Source organism: Dipodomys merriami, unplaced genomic scaffold (genome assembly GCF_024711535.1).
Source record: "Dipodomys merriami isolate MVZ:Mamm:240054 unplaced genomic scaffold, mDipMer1.0.p SCAF_665, whole genome shotgun sequence".
NCBI classification, from domain to species: domain Eukaryota; kingdom Metazoa; phylum Chordata; class Mammalia; order Rodentia; family Heteromyidae; genus Dipodomys; species Dipodomys merriami.
This window is the reverse complement of record NW_027206252.1, coordinates 107-13,174: the sequence shown is the minus strand read 5'-3', so window position 1 is coordinate 13,174 and position 13,068 is coordinate 107. Positions and strand designations below refer to the sequence as shown.

At 55.3% G+C, this 13,068-nt stretch overlaps 1 protein-coding gene across 3 annotated transcripts in view; it reads left to right on the top strand.

The window, feature by feature from the left end:
- The window catches only part of LOC138815746 (oxysterol-binding protein-related protein 2), a 33,516-nt gene extending 27,070 nt beyond the window's left edge, over positions 1 to 6,446 (top strand). For all 3 annotated transcript variants that reach the window (XM_070005116.1, XM_070005117.1, XM_070005118.1), the window contains exons 11-14: positions 563 to 703; positions 3,611 to 3,734; positions 4,610 to 4,700; positions 6,244 to 6,446. In XM_070005116.1, coding sequence (XP_069861217.1) covers positions 563 to 703; positions 3,611 to 3,734; positions 4,610 to 4,700; positions 6,244 to 6,346 — 459 coding nt within the window. In that variant the 3' untranslated portion in view covers positions 6,347 to 6,446. The remainder of the gene's footprint in view (positions 1 to 562; positions 704 to 3,610; positions 3,735 to 4,609; positions 4,701 to 6,243) is intronic.
- Positions 6,447 to 13,068: the final 6,622 nt, after the last annotated feature.

Below are 13,068 nucleotides of genomic sequence, written 5' to 3'. Positions count from 1 at the left end.
CATCTGGGTTGCATGCCAGTGAGTTTGGGTAGAATGGCCGTGATGCCCTTGGCATCTGTGTCAGTGGGGCCCTGTGGAGGCCGCGCGTCTGTCCTGGGCACTGTGTTCTGCCTCCATTGCTGGTCCCATAGCCACCATCTTCTTACAAACCCCCAACCCTAAAGACAAATGCAGCAGGTGTAGCTGAGACAGATAGTTGGGCTCGGTCTAGAGCTCCCCAGTCCCCCCATCCCCCCATGGCCATTGCTTCTGGGCCGAGGCCAGATGGCTCATCAGGCGGCTCTTGGTGTGGCAGGCCCAGCACCTGGCAGGCAGGCAGGCAGGCAGCTGCACTGTGCGTGCTGCGGGAGGAGATCAGCACGGTCCTGTGGAGAGAGCCTGGGAGCAGCACTGCTGTGTTCCCACACACTGGAGGATGACCCCCTCACTGATAGAACAAGCACTGGAGGTGTGGCTCCAGTGGCAGAGTTCTGTCGATCAAGGGCCTGAGCCTGAGGCCAAGCCTGTGCTTGGACTCTGAGAATCCGTCCTGGCTGGTGTCTGTAGCTGTGTCCTGTTTCAGAACCCTGGCTCTGAGAAAGCGGACAGCAGCGTGGACGGTGACATGGCAGACGACATGCCTGTGGCTCAGGAGACTGTGCAGGTCATTCCCGGCAGCAAGCTACTCTGGAGGATCAACAGCCGGCCCCCCCACTCTGCCCAGGTCTGTGTGGTCGCCCCCGGACGCCCACCCCAACCCTAGGCCTGTGTGTTTCCAGCCCAGACCCGCCTGCGCTCTCCACCCATGCCTTCGGCTCTCCTGCCTTCTTTTCAGCAGTCTGTGCAGTGTGCAAGTCCGGACTCGGGCCTTGTGGCTGTGTGTGTGCCACCAGCACTGCAGCCCCACAGGCACGTGGCCCCTGGCTGCTGAGCCTCTGAACCCCCTCCCAACCCATCCAGGCAGGCCTGCAGTCCTGGCCATAGGCAGCTTTTCCTCTTCCTTTTCTTCTTTCCTGACACTGGAACTTAAACTCAGGGGACTAGCGTTCACTCACTTGTTTACAGTGGTGCTCTACTACTGGAACCATACCTCCAGCCTGGCTTTCTGCTGGTTAATTGGATTCAGAGTCTCATAGACTTTTCTGCCTGGGCTGGCTTTGAATCTTAACTTTCCAGACCTCAGCCTCCTGAATAGCTAGGATTAGAGGCATAAGCCACCAGTGTCTAGCTCCCTTCCCCTTCCCCTTCCTTCCTTCTTTTCTTTTCTCTCCCCTCCCTCCCTCCCTCCTTCCTTCCCGCTTGCCCACCCTTCACGATAAACATTCTTAGATTTTAGTTCGCTTTTTGGTGGTACTGAATTTGGAACTCAGGGCTTTACTCTTGCTAGGCAGGCACTCTACCACTTATGCCATGCTTCCAGCACTTTAAGTTATTTTTCTGTTTATATGCTTTTAGTAGTTTTGGCCAAGACCTGCCTCAGAGCTTGATCCTATTACATGCGATCCTCGCATGCCTGGGATTACTCTGTGTATCATCACACCAGCTTGTTCTTTGAGACCGTCTTCCTTTTTGCCTGGGTTGGCCTTTGGCCTAGACTCTATCTCTGTTGCCTGTGTAGCTGGGATTACAGGTGTCCATCATCGCACCAGGCTAACCATTTTTATTACACAATAAATTACATTACATATGTTATATTACTTATATGTCAACATACGTAATATGTGACAAGCACAACAATGTATTATGGAACATACTATATCACTTCAATGTCCATTGTATATTGTTACTTGCATATAACATATGTACAACGTACAGATCTTCATTGTACTCTTTTTTTTTTAATTTAATTTTATTTTATTTGTGAACATACTGTACAGAGGAGTTACAATTACATGGGCAGGATAATGCGTACATTTCTTACCAAGCATTGCAGCCTCCTCCTTTGTTTACCCTTCACATCCCTTCCCAGCCTCCCCCCTCCCCTCCATGTACTCTTATATGTATCCACACAGCAGAGTGGTGTAAGACAGGACTGTGGTCACATGAGCGTGGCACGTGAGTGGCACCTGAGTATGGCACTGCATAAGCTACTGCTGTCATTTAGTGCTGACTACCAGTGCTGCTTTATTCTTTTTTTGGGGGGGGGTCAGTTGTGGGGCCTGAACTCTAGGCCTGGGCACTATCCCTGAGCTCTTCAGCTGAAGGCTAACACTCTACCACTTGAGCCACAGCGCCACTTCCGGCTTTTTTTGCTTATATGGTACTGAGGAATCGAACCCAGGGCCTCATGCATGCAAGGCAAGCGCTCTACCACTGAGCTACCTTCCCAGCCTACTGCTTTATTCTTGAGAGAAACTAAACTTAATATTTTTAAGAATGACAGCTGAGGGCTGGGAAGGTGGCTCAGTGGTAGAGCGCTTGCCTTGCATACATGAGGCCCTGGGTTCCATTCCTCAGCACCACATAAGCAGAAAAAGCCGGAAGTGGCGCTGTGGCTCAAGTGGTAGAGCGCTAGCCTTGAGCTGAAGAGCTGAGGGACAGCGCCCAGGCCCAGAGTTCAGGCCCCATGACCGGACCAAAAAAAGAAAAAAAAAGAATGACAACTGAGATAGGCATCAGTGGCTCACACCTATAATCCCAGCTACTCAAGTGGCTGAGATCTGAAGATTGCAGTTCGAAGCCAGTCTGGGCAGAAAAGTTTGTGAGACTCTTATCTCCAATTAACCACAAAAAGCTAGAGGTAGAGCTGTGGCTCTGGTGGTAGAGTGCTAGCCCTTAAGCACAAAAGCTCAGGGACAGTGCCCAGGCCCAGAGTTCAAGCCCTAGGACCATCAAAAACAATAACAATGACAACAACAACAACAAAAACCTGACAGCCATTTCTCTATCCTATGGCTTGGTGGCATGGCTCCCTCAAGCCTGATGGCCACTGGGTGGACCTGGGGCACTGGGAACAGACTTGAGACCAGCAGGCGAGGCCAAGGCCCAACGGTAATCAAGGCCCCAAGGACCCCAAGCACTGGGGAAGTACGGCCCAGGCAGGGGCGGCAGCCCCTGGGTGGGCCCTACAGGGGAGCAGGCGTGTGGGCGTGAGTGTGGGTGGCCAGGGGCAGTTGATGTGTGAGGACCCAGGCTCAGGGCAGGTAGTGGCCAGACTCTGAGGACCTCAGCTCTTGCTTTGAGTGACTGGGGCATGTCCAGAAAATCTAGAGCAGGTTTTCACTTCCTGCGGCCCTTGAGCCGGGTGCTGCTGACACACTGTGGCAGGCAAGCGAAGAGGCAGCCAGGTAGGAGCAGAGTCGGCCCTGAAGGATGCCGTATGGGAGACGGCGCATGTGTGCAGCGGGCCTATGACGTGCTGCACTTGAGGTTTGTCCCTGGGGACCAGAAGAGAGACGGCAGCGGACAGGTGTGGGGGTTCAGAGAAGGGCCGGGCTGGAAAGCAAGACCTGCACTGGCTGGGTAGAGAGCGCACTGCATGCCGAGCTGGGCAAGCAAGGCGGAGCCCCAGCGGCTGGGCCAGATGGGCACTGCAGGGCATGAGCCTTTCCAGAAGCTGCTGGCCTCTGGCTGATGGGGGGCAGTGCACATGGCACTCCCGTGACCAGCCATGCCTGTGCTGTGTTCGCAGATGTACAACTTCACCAGCTTCACCGTAAGCCTCAATGAGCTGGAGGCGGGTATGGAAAAGACCCTGCCACCCACAGACTGCCGCCTGCGCCCCGACATCCGTGGCATGGAGAATGGCAACATGGGTAGGCGCTGGGGCAGGGGCTCCAGAGGGACCGGGCGGGGTGGGTGCCCCCGCAGGTGCAGCCCCGGCTCGGGGCTGCCGGAGCCTCCGCGGTGAGCTTCCGGCTCCAGCCTGGCAGGCCAGCCTCCTGCCACTTACGTTGAAGCTACCAGCAGATAGACAGAACATGCACACCCTTCATTTTAAATCAACTTAAATAGGTGTAACTCAGGGGCAATGTACGGGTTCAGTCCCTCTGAAACTGCAAGCTCCCCGCCGGCGCGGCCACGTGCAGAGCCGCGCTCTCTGGACGTCTCTCCAGCCTGGCCCAGGCCCAGCTGTGGTTGTCATCTGTCGCACATGTGTCTGCTCAGGTTTAACTGTGACGTTTATCCTGCCTTTGGGGTTCCATCAGCGTGGTGGTGGACCCCCGAGTGGCCGCACGGCTGGCCCTCACTTTCCGGCCCGGCTGGGAGGGGAGCAGGAGCTCAGGGCAGGAACTGCATTTCCCATCCCTTCCTGGGACTGGCAAGTTCTGTTCTGTGCCCGGAACGCACAGGGTTCACCCTGGTGGGTCGAGGCTCAGTGGACCCTCAGCTGATCAGAGAGGATCCAGACTCTCACACTTGTCCTGACCATGTCTGCTGGACACTGGGTGGCGTTGGGTTCAGCATGGGTGTCCACGTGATGGCTTCGCTTTGTTTCTCCTGGCGTGGCACGGGTGCTTAGCCCCAGTGTTGGATCCCACGTGGCCTCCTGGGACCAGAATTTACTGCCCATGACTTTCCAGCCAAAGTGGGACCTGTCATCTAGCGGGGGTGGGGGGGCTGGCATCTCTAGCCTGACTGGAAGTTTGAGACAGCCAACCCTGACTCAGGTCTGTTTGCTTGGACCTAGATCTGGCCAGCCAGGAGAAGGAGCGGCTGGAGGAGAAGCAGAGAGAGGCCCGCAGGGAGCGTGCCAAAGAGGAGACTGAGTGGAGGACCAGGTGAAGTGGGGCGCTGGGGGGGCTCCACACACACACAGCTGGGGACAGGGAGTGGCCCTCCTCTGCACCAACTCAGCCCACATGAACTGCCGAGAGCTCTAGTCCTGCTTCTGACTTAGATGCGGTGCTTTGCTCTTTAGTAGTGAAAATCTGGAAAGAATACTTTTAATAAGGACTTGAGCAGTGCTGAGGTATCCACGTAAATAATTTTATTCTGTTGCAGAAGTATTGAGGTGTTTGACAGTTTGATCCTATCAAGCTGTTATTCACGTGACACAGGACTGTACAGTCCTGAGCCCCGAGGTTCAGTTGTCTGCTCCACCTCCAGGGTAGCTGAAGCTGCAGGCCTGGGTTGGGTCTCTGTGCCTAGCTAGGAGTCAGCCTTTTGTTTTTTTGGCCAGACCTAGGGCTTGAACCTAGGGCCTGGGCACCATCCCTGAGCTTCTTTTGCTCAAGGCTCACACTCTACCATTTGAGCCACGGCGCCACCTCCAGCCTTTTCTATGTATGTGGTACTAGGGAACAGCACCCGGGGCTTCATGCATGCTAGGCGAGCACTCTGCCGCTGAGCCCCTGCCCAGCCCCAGGACTCATTCTTTCTTTATTTTTGGAGCATATAGAAAGCAATTCTTTTTTCTCTTTTTGCTGTGTTCGGGATGGATCCAGGACCTTGAGCATGACGGGCAAATGCCCCACCTCTGTGCTGCACCTAAAATCCACGAGAGCCTCAGCGCCCATACACCCCATTTAGCACTGTGCGCCCAGTGCTTTGGCATTTTGAATTTACCTTCATCCCAGGGGATGGTGGTTAGAAAGCTCCATGATCAGCACATACATGCGTGTGCACGTGCACATGCACACACAGACACATGTAGGACTTTTGTGAACATAAGGCTTTGTCCTTCTACTTTGTTGTTTTTGTTTTTGTTGGTCATGGGGCTTGAACTCTGGGCTTGGGTGCTGCACTTCAGCTTAAGGTGAGCGCTCTACCACTTGAGCCACAGTGCCACTTCCAGTTTTCTCATGGTTAATTGGAAATAAGAGTCTTACAGACTTTCCTGCCCAGGCTGGCTTTGAACCATGATCCTCAGATCTCAGCCTCCTGAGCAGCTAGGATGACAGGCGTGAGCCACTGTACCCAGCTCCCTGAGCTCTTTTGCTCAAGGCTAGTACTGTACCACTAAGCACACAGCACCACTTCCATAACTTGTATTTTGTGAGCTCCTCCAAGGGCTCCTTGCAGCGAACTGCTGGTGTCTGAGTTGCTTCTGCATGGTGGGGCGGTGTTGTGCACTGCAGGGGTCTGGCTGTGTATGCCATGGGCAGAGGAGGCCTTTTACTAAACCAGTGCCCGAACCGGAAGCTGGAGGCGAAGCACCTTGCCACTCCCTGGGAGTGGCCCAGTGGAGTTTGGTGCTGGGTTTGAGCCTGCAGTTTCTTGGGAACACTGCCGCCCTGGTGAGCATCTGGTGAACTGAAGCTCTGCCCGGGCTGCTGCAGGAGTGTGTGCTGTGTCTCCTCACCCCTCCCTTGTGTTCTGCAGATGGTTTTACCCAGGCGACAACCCCTACACTGGGACTCGTGACTGGCTATATGCAGGGGATTACTTTGAGCGGAATTTCTCAGACTGTCCTGACATCTACTGAGGGCTTAGGGCCTGCCAGGGGGCCAGGCTGGATCCGGGAGCGGCCGCTCCTTCGCCACGGCGAGAACAGCTTCTTCCACCAAGGTCGTGGAGGTCAGGGCCTTGTCCCTCCCCAGGGCTTCGTTCCGGTGACCTCTGCCTGCCCGCTCCTCACTGTGTCACAGTCCCCCTGAGGCTCCTCCAGGGCCCTGGCGTCCGCCGAGGTCCACGCACGGACAGGTGTGTGGGGCTGAGCTTGCCGCACACGTGACTCAAGGAAGAAGCAGGAGGCCCCTGCACTCGCAGTTTCTAGAAGCTGGGTTGACGATGGTTGACTGAAAATGGAGTGGATCTGGAAAGATCTGGGGGCCGGGCCCCTGCAGGTCCAGCAGCGGGAGGCAGCGTCCGGGTCCCCGGGACAGGAAGCAAAAAGTGGTCAGAGTCTGTATTTTTTCCTATCCTGAGCAATGTAAAGATGGCTTCTAAAGTATTTAAGTTAAAATGACTGGAATGGTGTTTTGCTGGCGGGCAGGAAGCGCATTTCTCGTGTGTACTGTAAACGAGTGTGCCACACGCCCAGCGTGGCACACACTGCAGCGCGGATGAGACACTCCCGGGGTGGCTCCCAGCTCCGGAGGCCGGCTCTGCGAGCAGCGCCGCGTGCCCAAGGCTTCGCTGCCACCACAGCCCGCGCCCGCGCCCACACCCGCGCCCGTGTTGCGCCCACGGCCCACGCCCGCCCCCGTGTGGTCTCTTCACTCACCCTGCCTGTGCCCCGCACGCCTGTGTGTTGTTGCCCCGCATGTGTGTTCCTTGCAGGCAAGTCGAAGCAGCTGCGTGCTGCGGGAGGTCAGAGGTCAGGGCAGGCTCTACTTACCCGGTGTCATTAAAGTCACTAACCACAGCAGGTGTGTCCATCTCGGCGCCCTCTGTCCACAGTGGACCTGACGAAGAAATGTTAGCACGGAAGACCACAGGAGTGCTCTGCTTCAGAGACAGTCTGCATGTGTACGCGTCCAGGTGCGCACGCACAGTTGTGTTGAGTGTGGGCTGCACGGCAACACACCGTTGTTGAGCGCAGGTGACTAAATCAGGCGCCCTCAGAAGGTGTCCGCGCTGCCCAGGCCTCCGTCACCTCTGTGAGTAAAACTTCCGCAAGCCAACGCTGCTTTCATTTTGTAGCTCAGGAAGCCAGAATGCAGCTCAGCGTGGCCGGGCTGGGGCCGGGCTTGGCACGCGGCCACTCGGCACCTCCTCACATGGCTCCAAGGCTCCTTACGTGGGGGCCGCCTCCAGAGACTTCCAAGCATAGAGCAGGGCCCCTTTGTGCCCCGGGCTGCGGCTGTGCCCCTCCGGGAGAACCGGCCTGCTGAGGAGGACTGGCAGGAGGGCCCTTCTGAACACGCTCCTCTGAGGAGCCAGGGCGCTGTGCATGCGTGTCCGTGTCCTCGGTGGGGAGCCTGGCACAGTTGCTCCCACCGGCACTCTCGGCTACTACTGTACCCACGGCCTCTAGAGACCCTTGACCAGGGGCCAGATAAGCTGTCTGGTGCAGGACATATGGGTACCAAGCCAGCAGGGCCTGCGTGCCCGGGGAGAGCCGACGCCAGTGCCGCCGGCCGCTTGCCAGGGAGGCGCTGGCCTCTGCAGGGCGCACACCGCCTTGCTGCCCCATGCACCAGGCTGGGAGACCCAGGCAGGAGGAAAGCCTGGAGCGAGTGCATGTCCCACGCGCCCTCCCCCGCAGGAGCAGGCAGGCAGCCCGCAGCCCGCCCTGTGCCAGCACCAGGGCTCTGTCCTGCAGCTTTTTTGTTCAAGGCTAGCACTCTACCACTTGAACACAAATCCACTTCCAGTTTTTTGCTGGTTAATGAGATGAGAGCCTCACAGACTTTCTTACCAGGCTGGCCTCAAACTGTGATCCTGAACTCAGCTTCTTGAGTTCTTAGGATTACAGGCGTGAGCCACCGGTGCCCACCCGGCATTACAGGCAGCCCCTTGAGGGAAGCTTCCACCTAGTCTCCAGCAGAAAGTTAAGTGTGCAGTTTTGCACGCACGTGCCTTCTCCATGGGTAGCGAGGGCAGACACAATCAAGAACTCGGCACACTTGAAAACGTCACAGGCACCGGTGGAGCGTGTGCTGCTGATGCCAAGCATAGGCATGGGGGTGGAGATTCAGGTTGCAGGACCTAGAGGTCAGCACATAGCAAGCACCTTCAGCCTTGCCCCGGCCTTCTCCTGCCCCCGCTGGCCGGCTGTGTCTGCAGTGCAGCCTGGGGATCAGGAGCCTGCCCCTCCCGTAAGAGCAGCTGTAACCCGACACACTGACACATGTCTGAGGACGTGAGCCTTGCCACCTCGGGCCTCGGCGTGGTTTGTACAAAGTAAACACTGCATTTCAGGTCCCTTGGTGTCCTTTTGGGGAGCACTCGCTCTCAGCTCGAGCTGTTCTCAGAATCCCATGCTCAGAACAGCAACTCTTGGTCTGAAGAGGGCCACTGTGGGTGTGCGTCCACCCTGTCCTCATCGCTGGGCCTGTGCGGCTGGCCCTTCACCGACACCCAGGTAGCATCAGAGTGCCAGGCCAGGAAATTGCCAGCAAAGTGGGGTGACCTTGTAGCCCAATACCCCCATCTGTGCGGACAGGACCAAATATTTTGTGATGATTTGGGGGAGAGCTGTTTACTGCTGTCTGTGAATCTGCATCTACATCCCTGAATAGAGCTTCTTTTATGAAGTACTTGTACAGAGGGGTTTCAAATCCATGGGGAGATACAGCGCCTGGCTTACAAAGATATTTATTTTACATCAAAAGTGTTTTCACTGTCTCTGGGGCCTTGGCCTTTGTGGAAAGGGCCACAGGTTAACCACAGGTTAACCCGACGTTTGTGCTGTGTGTTCTTTTGGCTTGGCCTAGCAAATGTGTTGTCCTCAGAACCGTTTGTCATGGGGGGTGGCACTGCTGAGCACCCACTGGGTGGCATGCTGAGGGGTGCAGGGCCCAGGCCCCCCAGGTGGCATGCTGAGGGGTGCAGGGCCCAGGCCCCCCAGGTGGCATGCTGAGGGGTGCAGGGCCCAGGCCCCCCAGGTGGCATGCTGAGGGGTGCAGGGCCCAGGCCCCCCAGGTGGCATGCTGAGGGGTGCAGGGCCCAGGCCTCCCAGGTGGCATGCTGAGGGGTGCAGGGCCCAGGCCCCCCAGGTGGCATGCTGGGTGGTAGCAGCTCTGCCCAACTGTTCCTTGTCTTGGGGATCACAGGCAGTTGCTGGACGCAACCGAAGACCAAGGTGGGGGGTTGTTAAAAATATGCTCTCCACAAACTATTGGAGTCACAATAGACAAAAATAAAGAGCTGCCTTAGCAACACCAAGTTCACTGCTGTGGAGCCGCGCTCCAGCAGCCAGAAATCCAGCAGGCCAGCACACGGCAGCTCCCTATTCATCCCTAACTCGGAGACCCCACCCCTCTTCTCGCATTGGCTGAGCTCAGCTTCACAGCCTGCTTGCAACTGGCTAAAGAGGGGAGGATGTATTTTTGAAATAAGATTCACAGCACAGTACAGCAATCTCCATACCTGGCGTGTCTTCTTAATTCCATCTTACATTTCAAAAATTCTTCCTCCAGGGCTTTCAGGCCTTGCGGGGGCTTGGAAGCATTCCACCATGGCTTTTCTTAGATTGGCTGGTGGGCCCAGCGGCCGGACTGCTGTCCCAGTTTGCCAAGGAGAGGCAGAGCCAGCGCCACCGTGGGCCAAGACGCCGGGCTGCCGCTCCTCCATGCCATACACTCTTGGATGGCAGGCTTGCGCCGCACTGAGCGGATGGGGCCATCGTTGCTGGCATGCCCACTAACCCTGACCCCCCGGCCCAGGACGAAGCGCAGGTGCCAGAAGGTGGGGGGGGGGTCCTGGGGCTCACAGCTGCTCAGAGAAAGAAGGCTCTGTATCTCTGCCTGGTTTCTGAGCAGTAAGGGCCCATTTGTCCATTATGTTGATTTTTTTAGTTGGGACAATTACAAAAAAGAGTCAATACAGATGCTTGCATGTGGGCTTTTGTGTGGACAGGTTTTCTTTTTTTGTTGTTCTTTTTTTTTGGGGGGGGGGGGTCGTGGGGCTTGAACTCCTGGGCCTGGGCGCTATCCCTGAGCTCTTCAGCCCAAGGTGAGGACTCTACCACCTGAGCCACAGCTCCACTTCTGGTTTTCTGGTATTTTATTGGAGGTAAGAGTCTCATGGGGTGGGGGGCTGGGAAGGTGGCTCAGAGGTAGAGCGCTTGCCTTGCATCATGAGGCCCTGGGTTTGATTCCTCAGCACCACATAAGCAGGAAAAGCTGGAAGTGGCGCTGTGGCTCAAGTGGTAGAGCGCCAGCCTTGAGCTGAAGAGCTGAGGGACAGCGCCCAGGCCCAGAGTTCAAGCCCCACGACCAGTGAAGACACTGGCCAAGTCCCACAAAGCAATGGTGAGTGCTCCTTGTGTCTCTGTCCTCATACTGTGCATGTGGTGCTTCCATGTTTTAGTTGCAGTTCCCTAATGCCTGCTGTAATGAACACTTTCCACAGGCTTGTTTGCCATCTGTATCTCTTCTTTGATGATGTGGCAGTGTTTTTGTTTGTTTTTTAAATGAAGTTAAACATATAGCTATCATATGACCTAGCTACTATCTCCTACATATTTACCCAAGAGAAATGAAAACAGGTATCCATGCTGGGCATGGTGGTACATGCCTGTAGTAATCCCAGCCCTCAGAAAGCTGAAACATAGGGGCTGGGAAGGTGGCTCAGTGGTAGAGTGCTTGCCTTGCATGCTTGAGGCCCTGGGTTCGATTCCTCAGCACCACATAAGCAAAAAGAAAAAGCCGGAAGTGGCGCTGTGGCTCAAGTGGTAGAGCGCTAGCTTTGAGCTGAAGAGCTGAGGGACAGTGCCCAGGCCCAGAGTTCAGGCCCCATGACCGGATCCAAAAAAAAAAAAAAAAAAAAGCTAAAACATGAGGATCATGGATTTAAGGCTGCCCTGGGCTACACAGTAAGACCTCGTCTCAAACAAAATAAACCAAAAATTCAGTATACTCCTGGCACACAGTCAAGCTTATGTAGTACCTAAAATGAATTGACAACTAGAGAAGCTGACACACAGATGTCCAAAGCAGCCTTATTCATAATAACCAAAGTATCTGGGATGTCTCAGATGGACATAAAATCTGAGGCACAACCAGATAGAGCACTATTACTGTGCTACAAAGGAATGAGATTCCAAGAATCTCACGAAGAGATGTGGAGGGCCCTTCCTTAAAAGGGTATATGTATATATATATATATATATATATATATATATGAAATAACTCTGGGGCTCACACTTGCAGTCCTAGCTACTCAGGAGGCTGAGATCTGAGGATTGCAGTTCAAAGCCAGCCCAGGAAGAAAAGTCCATGAGACTCTGATCTCCATAGCCACTAAAAAGCCATTAATGGAGCGGTAGCTCAAGTGGTAGAGCACTAGCCTTGAGCAAAAAAAAAAACTCAGGAAGAGCTTTTAGACCCCGAGTTCAAGCCCATGGTGGCACAAAAAGCATATTAAATGAGAGAAGGCAACCTAAAAAGTCTGTGTGTGCTGGATGCTGGTAGCTCATGCCTGTAATTAAACCTGGCTACTTAGGAGGCTGAGATCTGAGGATCATGGTTCAAAGCCAGCCTGGGCAGTAAAGTCCCTGAGACTTTTTTTGGGGGGGGGTCCAGTCGTGGGGCCTGAACTCTGGGCCTGGGTGCTGTCCCTCAGCCCTTCAGCTCAAGGCTAGCACTCTTCCACTGGAGCCACAGCACCACTTCCGGCTTTTTCTCTTTTTACTTATGTGGTGCTGAGGAATCGAACCCAGGGCCTCATGCATGCAAGGAAGCACTCTACCACTGAGCCACCTTCCCAGCCCCAGTCCCTGAGACTCTTATCTCCAATAAACCACCAGAAAACTGGAAGTGGTGCTGTGGCTCAAGTGGTAGTGCACTAGCCTTGAGCTCAGGGACAATGCCCAGGCCCAGACTTCAAGCCCCACCACACACACACAAAGGATGCATGTGATGATCCCCACGACAGGACATTCTGCAAGAGGCCAAGACCACGGACGTGGGAAGGATCAGAAGGGGGGGGGGACAGAGTACCTGGCACTTCCAGGACAGCACAGTAATGATGGACATTTGTCACCAATGTGTCAACCTGGGCAGGGTGCTGTGGGACACAAGCTCAGCACTCAGGAAGCAAAGGCAAGATGATAAAGCTACACAGAGGGTTGTTTTGTTTGCCAGTCCTGGGGCTTTGAACTCAAGGCCTGGGCATGGTAACTGAGCTTTGGTGGCTCAAGGCTAGCACTCTACCACTTGAACCACAGTGCCACTTATGTCTTTTTCCATGTATGTGGTGCCGAGGAATTGAACCCAGGGCCTCATGCATGCTAGGCAAACATGCTACCACCAAGCTACCTTCCCAGCCCCACACAGAGGTTTAAAGACAAAATAACGGCCCCTGCCACCGCCCCTGTGGTTGGACTGTGAAGTCTCCCAAACTCAGATGCCGGAACTCAGTGACCAACAAGGAGGAGGGGTGGGTGGCCTCCACTGCGCATGCAAAGAGGCGTCCTGCCACATTCCCCAGCGTGCCATGGGAGGCCACAGGAGACAGAGAAGAGAGCAACCCAGGCGGCAGCAGAGCCGGCCAGCAGAACCGAGCAGTGTGTCTGCGGGTGAGCGTTACAGGAGCAGT